Here is a 20,076-nt window from a genome sequence, read left to right as displayed (position 1 = left end):
CATCGCCCCAAATTCCATAATACGGCCTTCTCTGAAGTCAGACGTATCCCTCAGATATTGCGTGCGTTTATGCTCCTTTAAATGGTCCATAAACCGTTCAATAGTCTGTTGAAGGATCAATTTCTTGCGAGCAAAGTCAGGGTTGTCTGTGAACTTTTTTGTCACAGCAATTTGTTCCTGTAGTAGCTGTGTATTTTTGTCATGTATCAAAAAGCTCTCCACTGACTCCCTTTCCCACTTTTCATAGAACTCTGGTGAATGGAGTCTCAGTGCCGGCAAAAAGGGGATCAGTAATCCCCTTGGTACTATTTTATTCTCTATGTACCTGTCCAGCGTCTGTTTCTCCCACCATGCTCTCACATGATCCTTGCATACCTGTTTAAAGGACCCTGCTATACGAAGGGTACACGTTTCTGGTGGTAACTGTTTTGATCGCCATACTTACTGAACCACCAGAGAAAGGGATCATGTTACTAAGTCCCATTTGCATGCTACAAAATGGCAACAATTTGGAAGTTTCCACAGCTAAACTGTGACACAGAACAGTGGATGATTAACCAGTTGTTCAACAGTGTGGACAACTGACATACAGCGTAAGGCTACTTTCACACTGGCATTCTGGCTTTCCGTTTGTGAGATACGTTCAGGGCTCTCACACGCGGTCCAAAACGGATCAGTTTTGCCCTATTGCATTCTGAATGGAAAAGGATCTGCTCAGAATACATCAGTTTGCCTCCATTCCATCTCCATTCCGCTTTGGAGGGGTACACCAAAACGCTGTCCGTCTGATGAAACTGAGCCAAACTGATTCATCCTGGCACACAATCCAAGTCAATGAGGACGGACACGTTTTCTATGACACAACCTGGCTACTTTCACACTCACGTTTGGTGCGGATCCGTCTTGGCTAGGTTCAAGATAATACAAACGGATCCGTTCTGAACGGATCCATCTGTGCAGACCCATGACGGATCCGCACCAAACGCGAGTGTGAAAGTAGCCTGACATGATTTACTGCTCTGTGCAGATACGCATAAGGGTCAGCTGATGGAAATTACTTATGTACCCGGTTTCTCCCAACAAACATAAGGAGTTATAGTCAGGAGGATTGTGTTTGTGATAACACTCTGCGGATATTATTAACTCCTGAGTTACCGTGGGTATTGATTGGGATTTGATACTTTATGATATATAGGGTGCTATGATATGATATATATATATATATATAATATATATTATATATATATATAATAAAACGCCCCTTTTGGCAGTGATTAGTGATATTTTTGTGGTAGTATAAACGTCGCTAATAATTTTCGCAGTGATTTAATAATTCAATGCATTCAAATAAGGGACACTTTGGGGACATTAATCAGTCAGCCACCACATATGGTTATGGAAAGCGCTGATGTGTTGGATGCACCAGACCGTGCGTCACTCTTCCAGAACAGCTCTCCCTTCTGGCTCATAGATTGGGTTCATAGGCCAGTAACATTTCCTGCTTGTCTTGAGTGAGGACCAGAAACTGGAGCACAGCAAAGACAGAAACAACATCTTTAAAAAGTATGTCTGAGAATGCAAATCCCTTTCCATATAGCAATGTAGGGGCGGGTATGAATAGGTGCCCAACTAGGCAGCTTTATCATTCAGGATTATGTCTCCCAATACCAGGTGTAACTTTTCCATCCTGGAGGTCTGCATGTTCTAAACCGGTAAATATTCTTTAACTACCAACCACAGTATACACTAAAAATCTAAATGGTGGATTAAAGGTTAATCATGGTTATAGGGACGTTCCTAATAAATGATCAGGGAAATAATTAAGATATATAGAGGGATCAGGTAAGGTTTTCTATTGCTTAGAAGGGACATGAAGAATAATGGTTTAATCAATTAGAATCCACTTTTAGCTTTGAACAACATGAAATAATTGATTAAACACGCAGGCTTTAATTATACACTGAAAAAGGCAAACTCGTTTTGATGGGCTGCATACCCTCCGTTCATGTTTTGGCTCCAGTAAGATATCATATTCCCATTGCCTTTTTTTTATATCCAACATCATTCAGATGCTGGTTATTATATATAGGATATGAGCAATTGGTAATAAATAAGTGATAAATACTACAGCGATATTAGTTTAAGCCCAAATTATTGTATTTTATTTCTAAAAAATTTATATTTTAAGACTTTTTTTCACATTCTATTTTTGTTGGCTTTTTTAAGGTGAGGTACTTGAAGAAATAGGTATATATTGTATAAGTTAAGTGTACTTGTAAAAGGTACTGTAGGAAGAAGGCAGGAAGGTCCAGGGAGGTCCACTAACTAGATTCAATTACATAATACTGGTCCATAGATGACAAGAGGCGAGAGAAGACAGAGCAGAGGCAAGCCCATCAAAGGTTCACAGTCAGAGCCGTCTGCTGGATCACGGCCAATGCCCTTAGAAATTAGTTAAAGCATTGAGAATAACAAAATGATTTCAACAGATCCACTCATTTCTGGGCAGTGTGCACACGTGGTTATCTCTTCTGCCAAGAACAGGCAAAGCAGGTACCTCATGGTCAGTAGTGGTGGGACCCTCAGAGATCAGCAAAGGGCCAGGGAACTGGATCGTTCTCTGCTGGCCCTGTTTGAATTCAAAATATCGCGCCTGCGCCGTACCTGTCTTTAATCGGCGCAGGTGCACTGAGAGGCGGCCGCTCTCTCGGCCGCTCCATCCTCAATGCGCCTGGTGTAGATGTGACGTCATCCGCGCAGGCGCACTGAGAGGCGGCCACTCTGTCAGCCGCTCCATCCTCAATGTGCCTGCGCCGATGACGTCACATCTACACCCGGCGCAGGCGCATTGAGGATGGAGCGGCCGAGAGAGCGGCTGTCTCTCAGTGCGCCTGCGCCGATTAAAGACAGGTACGGCGCAGGCGCGATATTTTGAATTCAAACAGGGCCAGCAGAGAACGATCCCGTTCCCTGGCCCTGTCACTCACACAGCGGAGGGGGCGTCATTGTGAGAGGAGGATGCAGCTGCTACCAGCAAGTAGCCGCCCTACTTGCTGGTAGCAAGGTAATTTACATATTATAAAAATTGCTTTTTAACAAAATCTACTGAACAAAAATGAATATGTGTAGGGATTATTATTAACCCAAAAAAAAAATTGTCCTCTTTGGATAACATCTCTACTTATGAACTATTAAAGGGAATTTGTCAGCAGGAAATGCTGTCGTAAACCAAGCACAATGCCTTGTACGGTTAGCACAGCTGAATGCACTGATACAATTCACTGAGGCTAGTTTCACACCTGCGGCAGCAATTCTATCAAAGAGGCTGCGGGAATTCTCTGGATCCGGCATTACTGGATGCAACTGGAATGCCCGCAGGCGATCCAGCAAAATGCAGAGAATTGGTCGGACAGAAACCGCTGCACGCTGCAGTTTGTCTCCAGCCATTTCCTAGCATTTTCTCTAACCCTTTAAGTATCAGGTCCGTTTTTAACTTCCCACATTCCAATAGCCATAACTTTTTTACTTTTCCACTCATATAGCCATATAAGGGTTTATTTATTGACAGATAAGTTGCATTTTTTTTTATGGCACCTTTTAATTTACCATGTCTGGTATTGGAAAATGGGAAAAAAAAAATTGGGGGGTTAAACGGGAAAAAAAAATAATAATCAAAAAAAGAAGTTTCGGTTTTGATATTACAGCATTCACGGTGTACTAAAAATGACATGACGTCCTTATTCTGCGGCTCAATACGATTCCAGTGATGCCAAATTTTTATGGTTTTACTACTTTAAAAAAAATCTACATCTTTGCATCATCATATTCTGACAGCTATAACTTTTTTAGATTTCTGTCCACAGAGCTGTATGTATATTTTGCAGGACAAACTGTAGCTACAATTGGCACCATTTTTGGGGTACATACAACTTTTTGATCACTGTTAGGCTACATTCACACGATTGCATGTGTTTTGAGGTTTGCAAATCGCGGCTCGACCCAAAAAATTGATGAAATTCGATGAAATCCGTTTTTTTTTGCGGATCCATTGTAACAATGCCTATCCCTGTCCGTAAAACGGACAAGGCTAGGACATGTTCTATTTTTTTTGCGGGGCTACGGAACGGACATACTGATGCAGACAGCACACGGTGTGCTGTTCGCATTTTTTGCGGACCCATTGAAATGAATAGGTCCGCATCCTATCCACAAAAAAAAACCAGAATAAACACGGAGAAAAAAATACGTTCGTGTGCATGAAGCCTTATTCAATTTTTTAGAGTGTATAATGCGACCAAAAAATGGTGAATCATGTTTTTATTTTTTTTCTGTTACAGGCTTATACCACGCAGGAATTTTTTGTTTATATCTTAACCCTTTTACCCTGCAGGTTTCTTTTTGTTTTGTTTTTTTTTTTGCATTTTTGTTTTGCGCTGCCTGCCTTCCAAGAGCCATAACTTTTTTGTTATTTGTCTGTTCACATAGCCATATGAGGGCTTGTTTTCTGCGGGACAAGTTGTACTTTCCAAAGCCACCATTTAATATTGCATATGATGTAGAGGGAAGCAGTAAAAAAATTCCAAATGGGGAGAAACTGCAAAAATAAAAAATAAAAAAAGCAATACCACCATTTTTACGAGTTTTTTTATTTACGATGTTTGATGTGCAATAAAAATGACAAGTTGCTTTTATTCTACAGGTCAGTGTAAATCCGGCAATACCTTATATATATTGTATAGTTTTTCTTACGTTTGATGGTGATAAAAAAAATTGAAAAAGTGGGAAAAGAAAATCAGTTTTATTTTTATGTCACCATATTTTGACCCCTATACCTTTTTAGTAATTATGTGTACGGAGCTGTATGGGGGCTCATTTTTTGCGGGGCGATCTGAACTTTTCATGGAAACTATTCTGGGGTATGTATGAGTTTGTAGAAAATATAGCGACCAAAAACGGAAAATCGGCCACTTGGATGCTTTTTTCAGTTTTGCTGTTTGCCGTATGAGGTATATATTCTTTTTTACTATGGGCGATTCCCTTTTGACCATAATAAAAATGATTGTGAATGGGATTCTGCTGCTCTACCTGCTCAACTGCGCCTCCTGCACAGCTTAGTAGGCAGATTACCATGACAGGCCTTGAAAACCTCAGCAGACCTCAGGCTGTCATGTAACTGATCAGAGCCCAGCAATTTCACTGTGGGGGCTCCGATCGGAAAGGCAGAGAGAGCTGCATCCTCCACCGATCAAATCTAACCGGTGAATAGAGCATAGGTTAATAAGATGGCATATCCCTTTAATGACGGACATAAAAAAGGAGGATTAGCAGTCATTAAAGGGCACCTGTCACCTGGATTTTGGGTATAGAGCTGAGGACATGGGCTGCTAGATCGCCGCTAGCACATCCACAATACCCAGTCCCCATAGCTCTCTGTGCTTTTATTGTATCTAAAAAACAATTTTATATACAGTTGCAAGAAAAAGTATGTGAAACCTTTGGAATTATATGGATTTCTGCACAAATTGGTCAAAAATGTTATCTCATCTTCATCTAAGTCACAACAATAGACAATCACAGTCTGCTTAAACTAATAACACACAAAGAATTAAATGTTACCATATTTTTATTGAACATACCATGTAAACATTTACAGTGCAGGTGGAAAAAGTATGTGAACCCCTAGACTAATGACATCTCCAAGAGCTAATTGGAGTGAGGTGTCAGCCAACTGGAGTCCAATCAACGAGATGAGATTGGAGGTGTTGGTTACAGCTGCCCTGCCCTATAAAAAACACACACCAGTTCTGGGTTTGCTTGTCACAAGACGCATTGCCTGATTTGAATGATGCCTCACACAAAAGAGCTCTCAGAAGACCTACGATTAAGAATTGTTGACTTGCATAAAGCTGGAAAGGGTTATAAAAGTATCTCCAAAAGCCCTGCTGTTCATCAGTCCACATTAAGACAAATTGTCTATAAAAGGAGAACGTTCAGCACTGCTGCTACTCTCCCTAGGAGTGGCTATCCTGTAAAGATGACTGCAAGAGCACAGCGCAGACTGCTCAATGAGGTGAAGAAGAATCCTAGAGTGTCAGCTAAAGACTTACAAAAGTCTCTGGCATATGCTAACATCCCTGCTAGCGAATCTACGATACGCAAAACACTAAACAAGAATAGATTTCATGGGAGGATACCACAGAGAAAGCCACTGCTGTCCAAAAAAAAAAACATTGCTGCACGTTTACAGTTTGCACAAGAGCACCTGGATGTTCCACAGCAGTACTGGCAAAATATTCTGTGGACAGATGAAACTAAAGTTGAGTTGTTTGGAACAAAAAAACACAACACTATGTGTGGAGAAAAAGAGGCACAGCACACCAACATCAAAACCTCATCCCAACTGTGAAGTATGGTGGTGGGGGCATCATGGTTTGGGGCTGCTTTGCTGCGTCAGGTCCTGGACAGATTGCTATCATTGAAGGAAAAATAAATTCCCAAGTTTATCAAGACATTTTGCAGGAAAACTTAAGGCCATCTGTCTACCAGCTGAAGCTCAACAGAAGATGGGTGTTGCAACAGGACAACGACCCAAAGCTTAGAAGTAAATCAACAACAGAATCGCCTAAACAGAAGAAAATACGCCTTCTGAAGTGGCCCAGTCAGAGTCCTGACCTCAACCCGATTGAGATGCTGCAGCATGACCTCAAGAAAGTGATTCACACCAGATATCCCAAGAATATTGCTGAACTGAAACAGTTCTGTAAAGAGGAATGGTCAAGAATTACTCCCGACCGTTGTGCACGTCTGATCTGCAACTACAGGAAACGTTTGGTTGAAGTTATTGCTGCCAAAGGAGGTTCAAACAGTTATTAAATCCAAGGGTTCACATACTTTTTCCACCTCCACTGTGAATGTTTACATAGTGTGTTCAATAAAAACATGGTAACATTTAATTCTTTGCGTGTTATTAGTTTAAGCAGACTGAGATTTTCTATTGTTGTGACTTAGATGAAGATCAGATCACATTTTATGACCAATTTGTGCAGAAATCCATATAATTCCAAAGAGTTCACATACATTTTCTTGCAACTGTATATACAGTGCTGCCCATAATTATTCATACCCCTGGCAAATTTTGACTGAAAGTTACTTTTATTCAACCAGCAAGTAATTTTTTCTTACAGGAAATGACATAGGTGTCTCCCAAAAGATAATAAGACGATGTACAAGAGGCATTATTGTTGAAAAAAAATAATTTCTCAGCTTTTATTTACATTTGAGCAAAAAGTGTCCAGTCCAAAATTATTCATACCCTTTCTCAATAATCGATAGAAAAGCCTTTATTGGCTATTACAGCAATCAAACGCTTTCTATAATTGCAGACCAGCTTTTTGCATGTCTCCACAGGTATTTTTGCCCATTCATCTTTAGCAATGAGCTCCAAATCTTTCAGGTTGGAGGGTCTTCTTGCCATCACCCTGATCTTTATCTCCCTCCACAGATTCTCAATTCGATTTAAGTCTGGACTCTGGCTGGGCCGCTCCAAAACGTTAATGTTGTTGTCTGCTAACCATTTCTTCACCACTTTTGCTGTGTGTTTTGGGTCATTGTCATGGTGAAATATCCACTGGTGCCCAAGGCCAAGTTTCTCTGCAGACTGCCTGATGTTGTCGTTGAGAATCCTCATGTATTGCTCTTTTTTCATGGTGCCGTTTACTGTGATTAGGTTCCCTATTCCATTGGTTCACCCCCAAAGCATTAGGTTCCCACCACCATGTTTGACAGTGAGGATGGTGTTCTTTGGGTTAAAGGCATCTCCTTTTTTACGCTAAATGAAGGCCAAACAATTCAATTTTTGTTTCATCTGACCATAACACGGAAGACCAGAAGTCGTCTTCTTTGTCCAGATGAGCTTTTGCAAAGGCCAAGCGAGCTTTTGTGTGCCTTATCTGGAGAAGTGGCATCCTCCATTGTGCAGTGTCCGTTGGATGGTCTGCCTTGAGACATTGCCACCAGCAGAGCCCAGATTCACAAGGATGGCTTTGGTGTTGATTCTTGGATTCTTTTTCACCTCTCTAACTATCCTCCTGGCCAGCACAGGTGTCACTTTTGGCTTCCGACCACGTCCTCTGAGATTTTCCACAGTGCGGAACATCTTGTATTTTTTTTATAATACTTTGCACTGTAGCCGCTGGAACTTGGAAACATTTTTAAATGGCTTTGTAGCCCTTTCCTGACTTGTGAGCAGCCACAATGCGCAGCCGCAGGTCCTCACTTAGTTCCTTTGTCTTAGCCATGACTGTCCACAAACCAACTGCAGAGAGCTGCTGTTTTTCACCTGTTGAGTTGATTAAAACAGCTGTTCCCAAATAATCAGGGTAATTAGGATGCTTTAGAACAGCTTGGACTATTTGGAATGGTATAGAACTTTTGATTTTCCCACAGACTGTGACAGTTTGTGAAGGGTATGAATAATTTTGGACTGGACACTTTTTGCTCAAATGTAAATAAAAGCTGAGAAATGTTTTTTTTCCCACAATAATGTCTCTTGTACATTGTCTTATTATCTTTTGGGAGACACCTATGTCATTTCCCGTCTAAAAATTACTTGCTGGTTGAATAGAAGTAACTAAGTCAAAATTTCCCAGGGGTATGAATAATTATGGGCAGCACTGTATATGTAAATTTACCTTAGATGGGTCCTGTCTCCTCCATGCTTGAGAGATGAGTCCAGCGTTCTCCGACTGTGAGCCCAGCACCGCCCTGCATCCTCCAAATCTCCTCCTTGCTCCCCGACATCACAAAGCTAGAGCGCCGTAGTCTCGCGAAGCGTGAACTAGCGCATGTGCAGTTCATTCTCTGAGGCTGATGCCAGCACAGAGAAGGAAGACTATGCAGACACTGCGCATGCACTAGCTCGCGCATTGCGAGATTACGGAGCTCTAGCTTTGTGACGTCGGGGAGCAAGGAGGAGATTCGGGGTATGTGGGGTGGTGCTGGGCTCCTTCACAGTGGGTGTGGCTGGGCTCCAGAAACGTTAGTAGCCTTATTTACATATATATAAAATCGTTTTTTTTACACAATAAAAGTACACAGAGCTATGGGGACTGGATATCGCGGATGTGTTAGTGGCCATCCAGCAGCCCATGTCCTCAGCTCTATACCCAAATGGCAGGTTCCCATTAACTACTTCCATGAGCATGAAATAACAATTCAGGAAAATGATAACTCTGTGTGGTTCTGTTCCTCAGTTATTACTACTCTAAGTTGAATAATGAATCTGCATTTGGGTGTGTCCCTGCACAGTCTGACACTATCCAAACAGCGCTGCCAACCTCAGACTGTACGGGGACACCCCCCAGCTCACTTCTATCAATAGAAACGACTATTCCCCTCAACAATACGGATTTCAATAGGACATGTAATATAATTTGGGAAGCATCTATATGGATCCACAATATATAAAGCATGCATGGCTGAAAAGAAATTAATGGCTCAGTGTGCTATCCCCAAAAAAGGCAGATAGCGCAAGGATGAAAAATACGGTTGGGTGCATGAAGCCTAATAAGAAAAAGAAACGATATCCAAATTAATTTCAGTTACTGGTAGGAAATAGTTTGCTCTCTTCAGGGATAGGTGAAGTGCAGCTTCACATATAATAGGTGCAGGTCAGCGTGACCAACTGAGGGATTTTCAGCACCACGGATAGCACCTCGCCATGCCGCCTGTATCATTCCCTTCAGTGAATATCAGACAATAATGTATTCCTTTTCTTCATAGAACTACCAGAACTCTCCATCAGTGGTCCCAAAATGATCTCAGGTTACATAAAATGGTCTTTCCTGGACCACTGTAGCTTGAATCCAGACTCAACATACAATGCCACAGTATAAGGCAGGAAGATCCAGCCACTCCAGCATGGGCATTTAACTGGCAATTACACTGGTATTACATTCACCAACTGACAGTCTAATATCGCCTCTCTAAGGCGTAGAGCAGTACACAAGCCCTCTGCCAAGAGGAGCAACTTCCCTGGACACCGAGCGGCTCCATTTCATTCTTCTGATACACAGGACCCTGGGACCTCCAGCAGCCATTTCTGACTATATGTAAAGGTTTGATTCATTGAATTTTTCTCTTATTTTGGGTTCACACCAATTAACATTATAATCTGTACGCTCACCAGTAATTCTATTTTCCTACGAGTTCCACAACAGCAATACCAGGGAGATTTCAGTTCCTTCTTAGGGACGAGAAACATAGAAATGTTTAATAGCCCTTAGGGTAATACAATAGGACTCTCAGGGCCGACAATATCACACAGAATTCCACTGTAAGGCCTCATGCACACGACCATATTTTGGGTCGGTGTCTGATAAAGATTTGCTGTGGATCACAAGTGGCCCATTCATTTCTATGGGTCCACAAAAAATGTGGACAACGCATGGATGTTATGCATTTGCTGTCTGCATCCGTGCAGACGTTCCGCAAACTCTAGAACACGTCCTATTCTGGTCTGTTTTGCAGACAAGAATAGGCAGTTCTATTAGGAAAATGCTGCAGGCACATGGACAGCACCTGTATTCTGCAGACCACAAAATACAAACCGTCTTGAGGCCTTATCTTTATTTTTTACCCTACACCTCCACAAGAGCACTACTAGGAGGAATATATCTAGGACACCACGATATAGGGAGGGACAGCCATGGACAACATTTTGCCGATATGGACAAGTCCTTTTTGGAAATAACATCCAACTTGTATTGCATGCACAATGCTGCTTCATTCTCACTGTACTCCGCCATCTCAGGCAGTCCCATAGAGAATAAATAAGGGGAGCTGTGGTCATGTGGGACCTGCTGCCTCTTTCGTTCAGGGAACAGGACACCCATTCTCATGACCAGTGGAAACTCCACCGATCAAATCTAACCGGTAAATAGGGCACAAGTAAGATGGCACATCTCTTTAATGAATGATATAAAAAAGGAGGATTAGCAGTCTTTAACTACTTCCATCCCTCATGAAATAATTCTGGAAAATCTTTCATTATAACTCTGTCTGGTTCTGTTCCTCAAGTATTGCTACTATAAGTCTAATAATGAATCTGCATTTTGGGTGCACAGTCTGACACTATTAGGACGGCATCTGTATTCTGCAGACTGCAAAATACAAACGGTCTTGAGGCCTTATCTTTATTTTTTACCCTACACCCCCACAAGAGCACTACTAGGAGGAATATATCTAGGACACCACATTTTAGGGAGGGACAGCCATGGACAACATTTTGCCCGTGAGGAAATAACATGTAACTTGTATTGCATGAAGGATGTGTTCAGATCAGGTCAATGCTCTGCAAAACTGTTTCAAAGAAGCCAAATTCCACTCAGCCCAGAGGGTGGAAACTGCCACAGAGCTTTTATTACAGATGGAAGGGGCTGATATATTTTTATATATATATATATATATATATATATATATATATATTATTTATTTATTTTTTTAAGGACACACCTGTCATGTATCTGCTCCAATACTTCAGGACGCCAGAAATCCTGGTCGCAATCTATAGCACAACTCTACAGAAAAGGACAGAAGCTGCATAATTCATTCAATCCACTACAATCCAATGTTTTTGTCAGAAGCAGTCGTCAATGTATTTGCTGAGCGCCTGACCCCTCCATTTCCTCCAACATGCACCATGTCATGTCATGGCCTTACGCCCTAATTCCCTAAAATGCCTGGCCACAGTGGTGTCATCATATTTCTTCTTGGAGAAGGATGTTTGTTAATGCGAATTCACACTGATCTCATTGTCTGCCCAACATAAGCTTTGCCACATGTGCACGTCAGTAGATATCACAATCTGACTATTGCATGAAAAAAAAACTGAAGCCTCTACTGAGGTCTGATGAAGAATGTGGGTCTGATCTGAAATCTGATAAAATATATATTTTTTTTAATTTTCTTCCTCTAAATCATATCCTAAATCCTAAAGGACAAAACATACGGTAATGTATGTCCTCTGCACTTTCTTTGGATGGATAAAGGTGAAGGCCTGACAGATCCTGTGTGCACAGAGATAATCACGTGGAGTGATTCTGTAATATAAGTGAGCTCTAAATTGTTCTGTTCTCTTTAGCTGAACACGTACTGTACTCTTACATTAAGTGACTTCTGTATTCGTCCACCTGAGAGAAAATGAATTATGTTTTTGAAATAGAAACGTTAAGGCACAATCTGTCCTGAAAACCTGGACTATCTCCTCTTGAGGGAATAGGCAGGACTGGAAACTCTCAGGCGCAAAGTGCTGTGTAATAAAAAATGTATGTAAACCAACAAACATTACATTGCAGAACTGTAGAAATAACGGCTTACTGTAACTCTGTGGGACCAGTTCAGGGTTCCTGGGTGCTTTTACTGTATAGGATACATCTCCGATGTTAACTGTGTCACCTGTTGTGTAAGAGCAAAGTATAAGTAAATGTATACATTCTAAACTTTACACAGTAATCTTGTAGTTTTACTATGTACGAGACAATCAGTGCCATTTCCCAATTAATATTTATACAATATATATAATTAGCCATTGGACATAGAAACATAGAATGTGTCGGCAGATAAGAACCATTTGGCCCATCTACTCTGCCCAATATACTGAATACTATGAATAGCCCCTGGCCCTATCTTATATGAAGGATGGCCTTATGCCTATCCCATGCATGCTTAAACTCCTTCACTGTATTTGCAGCTACCACTTCTGCAGGAAGGCTATTCCATGCATCCACTGCTCTCTCAGTAAAGTAATACTTCCTGATATTACTTTTAAACCTTTGCCCCTCTAATTTAAAACTATGTCCTCTTGTAGCAGTTTTTCTTCTTTTAACCCCTTAGGGACCCATGACGTACCGGCATGGCATGGTTCCCGAGTCCTTAAGGACCCATGTTGTACCGGTACGTCATGTATAGTTCCGATCACCGCTGCCCGGCAGGCGGTGATCGGAACCCGGTGCCTTCTCAAATCATTGAGCAGGCATCTTGGCTAAATGCGCGGGGGGGTCCCGTGACCCCCTCGTGTCGGTGATCGCTGCAAACTGCAGGTCAATTGCGGCTTTTACCTGGTGCGGCGGCAGTGCCATCGGGTCCCCATGGGGCTGTAGGGGGGACCCGATGGCATGGAATTTTTTTTTTTTGTTACAAAGCAAGGGTTAACAGCCAAACTCAATATTTATGGCCCTGATTCTGTAGTTTACAGAAACACCCCATATGTGGTCGTAAACTTCTGTACGGGCACACGGCAGGGCGCAGAAGGAAAGGAATGCCATACGGTTTTTGGAAGGCAGATTTTGCTGGACTGTTTTTTTGACACCATGTCCCATTTGAAGCCCCCCTGATGCACCCCTAGAGTAGAAACTCCATAAAAGTGACCCCATCTAGGAAACTACACCCCTCAAGGTATTCAAAACTGATTTTACAAACGTCATTAACCCTTTAGGTGTTCCACAAGAATGAATGGAAAATATAGATACAATTTCAAAATTTCACTTTGATAACATGAAAAAGTATTGCGATACTCAACGCCATGCAAATTTTTTTTTTCACATTTTAAATATTTTTATGGAACGTCCGGCCCATAATAGAACAGTCCTATCCTATTTTTTGGGGGGACAAGGTGACGAAAAATGGCTAACTATTTACTAACTATTAGCGCCTTTAGAACCTTTGTCCTATTCACCCTAATTATTATTATTTATTAATAAAGCGTCATTCATTCCATAGCGCTGTACATACATAATACAGACAATTGCACTAATCATAAACAAGACGACTTACAAACTGGTACAGAAGGAGAGAGGGCCCTGCCGGTGAGGGCTTACAATCTACATAGTATGGGAGAAGGACACAGTAGGTGCGGGTGAAGTTGGTCATGGCGGTATGGAGGCAGCAGGGTCACTGGTTGTAGGCTTGTCTGAAGAGGTGGGTTTTCAGGTTTCTTTTGAAGGATTCCACTGTAGGCGAGAGCCTGATATGTTGGGGTAGCGAGTTCCAGACTATGGGGGATGCACGGGAGAAATCTTGGAGGCGATTGTGGGAAGAGGCAATAAGAGGAGAGGAGAGAAGGAGGTCTTGTGAGGATCGGAGAGTGCGTGTGGGGGTGTATCGGGAAAGTAGCTCAAAGATGTAGGGAGGGGACAGGTCATGGACGGCCTTGTATGTATTTGTTAGTACTTTGAAGTGAATTCGCTGGGCAATGGGGAGCCAGTGAAGGGATTGTCAGAGGGGAGAGGCAGAGGAGTAATAGGGTGAGAGGTGGATTAGTCGGGCAGCAGAGTTGAGGAAAGATTGAAGGGGTGCGAGAGTGCTAGATGGAAGGCCACAGAGGAGAGTGTTGCAGTAGTCTAGACGGGAGATGATGAGGGCATGTACAAGCATTTTCGCAAAGTTAAGGAAAGCACGGATGCGGGAGATGTTTTTGAGTTGGAGGTGGCAGGTGGTGGAAAGTGCTTGGATGTGCAGTCTAAAGGAGAGGGGAAAATCCAAGGTCACTCCAAGGCAGTGGACTTGGTCAAAGGGGAGAGTGTGCAGCCATTGATCGTGATAGATAGGTCTGTTGGGGGGGTTGAGCAAGATGGGGGAAAGAGGATGAATTCTGTTTTATCCATGTTAAGTTTTAGAAAGCAAGAGGAGAAGAAGGATGATATAGAAGAAGGATGATATAGAAGATAGACATTGTGGGATTCTGGATAGTAAGGTGGTGATGTCTGGACCAGAGAGGTAGATTTGTGTGTCGTCCGGTTAGGAGTGATACTGAAAGCCATGGGACTCTATGAGCTGTCCCAAGCCCAAGTGTAGATAGAGAAGAGCAGGGTTCTAGGACAGAGCCTTGCGGGACACCAACAGAGAGGGAATGAGACAAGGAGGTGGTGCGGGAGTGGGAGACGCTAAACATCCGGTCTGTGAGGTATGATGTGATCCAGGAGAGGGCCAGGTCAGTGATGCCAAGAGATGAGAGAGTTTGCAACAGAAGGGAGTGGTCAACAGTGTCGAAGGCAAAGGAAAGGTCAAGGAGAAGGAGGACAGAGTATTGTTTCTTGGTTTTGGCTGTCAGTAGGTCATTGGTGACTTTGGCGAGGGCAGTCTCAGTCAAATGGTGGGGTCGGAAGCCAGATTGTAGGCGGTCAAAGAGGGAGCAGGAGGAAAGATGAGAAGAATGGACATGTTGTTCAAGTAGCTTTGAGGCATACAGAAGAAGTGATATGGGGCGATAACTGGAAAAAGAAGATGGGTCAAGTGAAGGCTTTTTGAGGATGGGTGTAATGGTAGCGTGAGGGGAAGACACCAGAGGTTAGTGATAGGTTGAAGAGATGAGTTAGGGCTGGGATAAACACTGTGGAGAGGTGGGATGGGATTGGGTCAAGTGCACAGGTGGTGAGATGTGATCTGGAGAGTAGAGTGGAGAGTTTTTCTTCTGTAATGGTGGAGAAGCAGGTTTTGGGAGAAGAGGACCGAGCAGTTGTGTAGAGGGTCTGTGGTTAAAGGGATTATAATGACCCACAATGACCTGGAGTAAATTGGGTGTCACTTGCATGTAATTTTCCGCTTCTCCATGTTCAGTCATAATTATTGCATTTGCAGATCACTGTATCAGAACGGGGGTCTCACTATATCCCTGCAATAAATATAGGATACAGCTTGAGGTGATGACTCTACAAGTCAACGACATGGTGGCCACCGTGTCAGGATCAGATGACCTGCGCTTCAGCATAAGGCAGATTCCGGGCTCGGTCACGCACTTACCCACCGGACTTTCTGCAGTCAGATGTATTCACCAAAGGAGTGAGTTTCCTGCTGCACCAAAGGCAGATTCCAGGTTTGGTCTCTGCAATAACCACTGGACTTGACATTCACTGGACTTTCCACAGACAGATGTATTCACCCAAGTGAGTTTTCTGCTGCATTAGGAGGCAGATTCTGGGCTCGGTTTCTGCATTCACCGGACTTTCCGCAGTCAGATGTAGTCACCGAAGAAGTGAGTTTCTTGCTGCATCAAAAGGCAGATTCCAGGCTTGGTCTCTGCAGAGGTCAATACACTTGACATTCACCACTGATTCAATGAAAAATCTACTGTCCTTGTCACGGTCCATCGTTTTCTCCAACGCCTAGGGGAAGGACAGTCCTTCAGCCATGGTTCCGTAGAGGTTTCCTCCACAGTTTTCTTTTTCCCTCTCCCTCTCCTAAGATTTGAAGGCCCGACTCTTCATGAGTCAAAGGCCCATCATCAACAGGGCCACATTTAAGACCAGTGCCATGACTTCTAATGAGAACATCTACTGTCCATTTATTACCTTGCAATTCATAAAGAAGTCAGTGTATATTAAGTAGTTGTATGTCTGAGCCTCTTTATGAATCTTAAACTGGATGGTGGGTGCAGGGTGTCGGGCCCCTGCTGATCAGATAGTGATGGCCTTTTTTGGTTTTACAGCTCCGCTTATTTGAGGTGATACCATGCCCCCAAAGAAATGGAATGGTTGGTCAACTATGTTCCCTTCTGCTTCATTCAATGTCTATGGGACCTATGGAAATAGCTAAGCATTGTACTCGGCTATCTCCAACAGTCCCATAGAGAATCAACAGAATAGCTATGTGCATGCTCAACCTGCCACTTCATTAATAAGGGAACACAGGATCTTCTTAGGAGTTCTCATGATCAGTGGGGGTCCCAGATATTCTATGGAAAGGGGAAAGTTTTGTATTGACAGAAACTATCTCTGGACCACATACCCATTAAAGTCAACGGGTCTGCAAAAAAATGTGGATGTCACATGGGCCACAAGCATATTTTTTGTGGATCTGCGATTTTTTTTTAAATTAAGAGGTACAGTCTGCGGTGTAATTCCAATGGTGGCAGACCGGTCTTGGACAAAAGGCCCCGCCTTATAATTACACTTATTTCTCGCTCCTGTCTTGAGTCCCTGTCCAGCTCCCTGCTTCCTTTGTCGTGTCCTTGGGGCCCAACTTTACTCAGCTCATCATCAGTGGCTAGCGCTGCACCAGCTGGAGTCCCAACTAGCGCTCTATGCTGTCTCCCTGCTGGGTGCTGAGCTGGCCAATCAGCATTAGCAGTGATTGCAGAGCCTGTTGCTGACTGGATTGCCTAGCGTCCATCAGAGAAACGTTAGTGTCCTGGGCCATGGATTTCACTCCTCTGCAAGGAACTTGCAAGTAACAGTGTAGAAGATAATGAGAATGACTTTTGCGGAAACGATGACTTTAGGAAGTGACTGTGCTGTCACTAATATGTGTTTTGGGTGTGAAGTGAAGCCCTCATTTCTAGTGCTGAACCCCCAGTTCTGATGCAGAGTTCAACTCTCTCAGCTATGCAGATGAACCTGAATCTTCACCGTCTCAGTCACCGACACAGTGTAATGCTGTCATGTCCTGCTCTGTGCACTCAGGTACAGCAAGTGTCTCTGCGTCAGCTGCATGCACTGATGTAGAGACACAATGTTTGTCCTGCCTTACACTGAAGCTTAGCTCCGTAAGGGTATAAAAATTTCTACCATTGTTTTGGGGTTATGTTTTTAACCACTTAAGGACCACAGGTTTATACCCCCCTAGTGACCAGGCCCTTTTTTACAAATCGGCACTCCACAACTTTAGCGGTTTATTGCTCGGTCATGCAACTTACCACCCAAATTAATTTTACCTCCTTTTCTTCTCACTAATAGAGCTTTCATTTGGTGGTATTTCATTGCTGCTGACATTTTTACTTTTTTTGTTATTAATCGAAATTTAACGATTTTTTTGCAAAAAAATGACATTTTTCACTTTCAGTTGTAAAATTTTGCAAATAAAAACGACATCCATATATAAATTTTTCGCTAAATTTATTGTTCTACATGTCTTTGATTAAAAAAAAATGTTTGGGTAAAAAAAAAAATGGTTTGGGTAAAAGTTATAGCGTTTACAAACTATGGTACAAAAATGTGAATTTCCGCTTTTTGAAGCAGCTCTGACTTTCTGAGCACCTGCCATGTTTCCTGAGGTTCTACAATGCCCAAACAGTAGAAAAACCCCACAAATGACCCCATTTCGGAAAGTAGACACCCTAAGGTATTCGCTGATGGGCATAGTGAGTTCATAGAACTTTTTATTTTTTGTCACAAGTTAGCGGAAAATTATGATTTATTATTATTATTATTTTTTTCTTACAAAGTCTCATATTCCACTAACTTGTGACAAAAAATAAAAACTTCCATGAACTCACTATGCCCATCACGAAATACCTTGGGGTGTCTTCTTTCCAAAATGGGGTCACTTGTGGGGTAGTTATACTGCCCTGGCATTCTAGGGGCCCTAATGTGTGGTTAGTAGTTTGAAATCAAAATGTGTAAAAAATGGCCTGTGAAATCCGAAAGGTGCTCTTTGGAATGTGTGCCCCTTTGCCCACCTAGGCGGCAAAAAAGTGACACAAATCTGGTATCGCCGTACTCAGGAGAAGTTGGGGAATGTGTTTTGGGGTGTCATTTTACATATACCCATGCTGGGTGAGAGAAATATCTTGGCAAAAGACAACTTTTCCCATTTTTTTATACACAGTTGGCATTTGACCAAGATATTTATATCACCCAGCATGGGTATATGTAAAATGACACCCCAAAACACATTGCCCAACTTCTCCTGAGTACGGCGATACCAGATGTGTGACACTTTTTTGCAGCCTGGGTGGGCAAAGGGGCCCACATTCCAAAGAGCACCTTTAGGATTTCACCGGCCATTTTTTACAGATTTTGATTTCAAACTACTAACCACACATTAGGGCCCCTAAATTGCCAGGGCAGTATAACTACCCCACAAGTGACCCCATTTTGGAAAGAAGACACCCCAAGGTATTCCGTGAGGGGCATGGAGAGTTCCTGGAATTTTTTATTTTTTGTCACAAGTTAGTGGAATATGAGACTTTGTAAGGAAAAAAAAAAAAAAGAAAAAATCATCATTATCCGCTAACTTGTGACAAAAAATAAAAAATTCTAGGAACTCGCCATGCCCCTCACGGAATACCTTGGGGTGTCTTCTTTCCAAAATGGGGTCACTTGTGGGGTAGTTATACTGCCCTGGCATTCTAGGGGCCCTAATGTGTGGTAAGTAGTTTGAAATCAAAATGTGTAAAAAAGGACCTGTGAAATCTGAAAGGTGCTCTTTGGAATGTGTGCCCCTTTGCCCACCTAGGCGGCAAAAAAGTGACACACATCTGGTATCGCCGTACTCAGGAGAAGTTGGGGAATGTGTTTTGGGGTGTCATTTTACATATACCCATGCTGGGTGAGAGAAATATCTCTGCAAAAGACAATTTTTCCCATTTTTTTTTATACAAAGTTGGCATTTGACGAAGATATTTTTCTCACCCAGCATGGGTATATGTAAAATGACACCCCAAAACACATTCCCCAACTTCTCCTGAGTACGGCGATACCACATGTGTGACACTTTTTTGCAGCCTAGATGCGCAAAGCGGGCAAAGTTCCTTTTAGGAGGGCATTTTTAGACATTTGGATCCCAGACTTCTTCTCACGCTTTCGGGCCCCTAACATGCCAGGGCAGTATAAATACCCCACATGTAACCCCACTTTGGAAAGAAGACACCCTAAGGTATTCAATGAGGGGCCTGGAGAGTTCATAGAATTTTTATTTTTTTTGCACAAGTTAGCGGAAATTGATTTTTTTTTGTATTTTCTCACAAAGTCTCCCTTTCCGCTAACTTGGGACAAAAATTTCAATCTTTCATGGACTCAATATGCCCCTCATGGAATACCTTGGGGTGTCTTCGTTTCAGAATGGGGTCACATGTGGGGTACTTATACTGCCCTGGCATTTTAGCGGCCCTACAGCGTCAGAAGAAGTCTGTAATATAAATGTCTAAAAAAATTTACGCATTTGGATTCCGTGAGGGGTATGGTGAGTTCATGTGAGATTTTATTTTTTGACACAAGTTAGTGGAATATGAGACTTAGTAAGAAAAAACAAAAACAAACAAAAACTTTCCGCTAACTTGGGCCCAAAAAAATGTCTAAATGGTGC

At 42.5% G+C, this 20,076-nt stretch overlaps 1 protein-coding gene across 2 annotated transcripts in view; it reads right to left on the bottom strand.

Annotated features, from left to right (window-relative positions):
* Window positions 1–20,076, bottom strand: part of VWA8 (von Willebrand factor A domain containing 8) — a 429,985-nt gene that overhangs the window by 379,286 nt on the left and 30,623 nt on the right. For both annotated transcript variants that reach the window (XM_044284760.1, XM_044284761.1), the window contains exon 3: window positions 12,376–12,453. In XM_044284760.1, the coding sequence (XP_044140695.1) occupies window positions 12,376–12,453 (78 nt within the window). The remainder of the gene's footprint in view (window positions 1–12,375; window positions 12,454–20,076) is intronic.

This window comes from Bufo gargarizans, chromosome 3, assembly GCF_014858855.1.
Source record: "Bufo gargarizans isolate SCDJY-AF-19 chromosome 3, ASM1485885v1, whole genome shotgun sequence".
In the NCBI taxonomy this organism is placed as follows: domain Eukaryota; kingdom Metazoa; phylum Chordata; class Amphibia; order Anura; family Bufonidae; genus Bufo; species Bufo gargarizans.
This window is presented reverse-complemented; position numbering and strand designations above follow the sequence as displayed.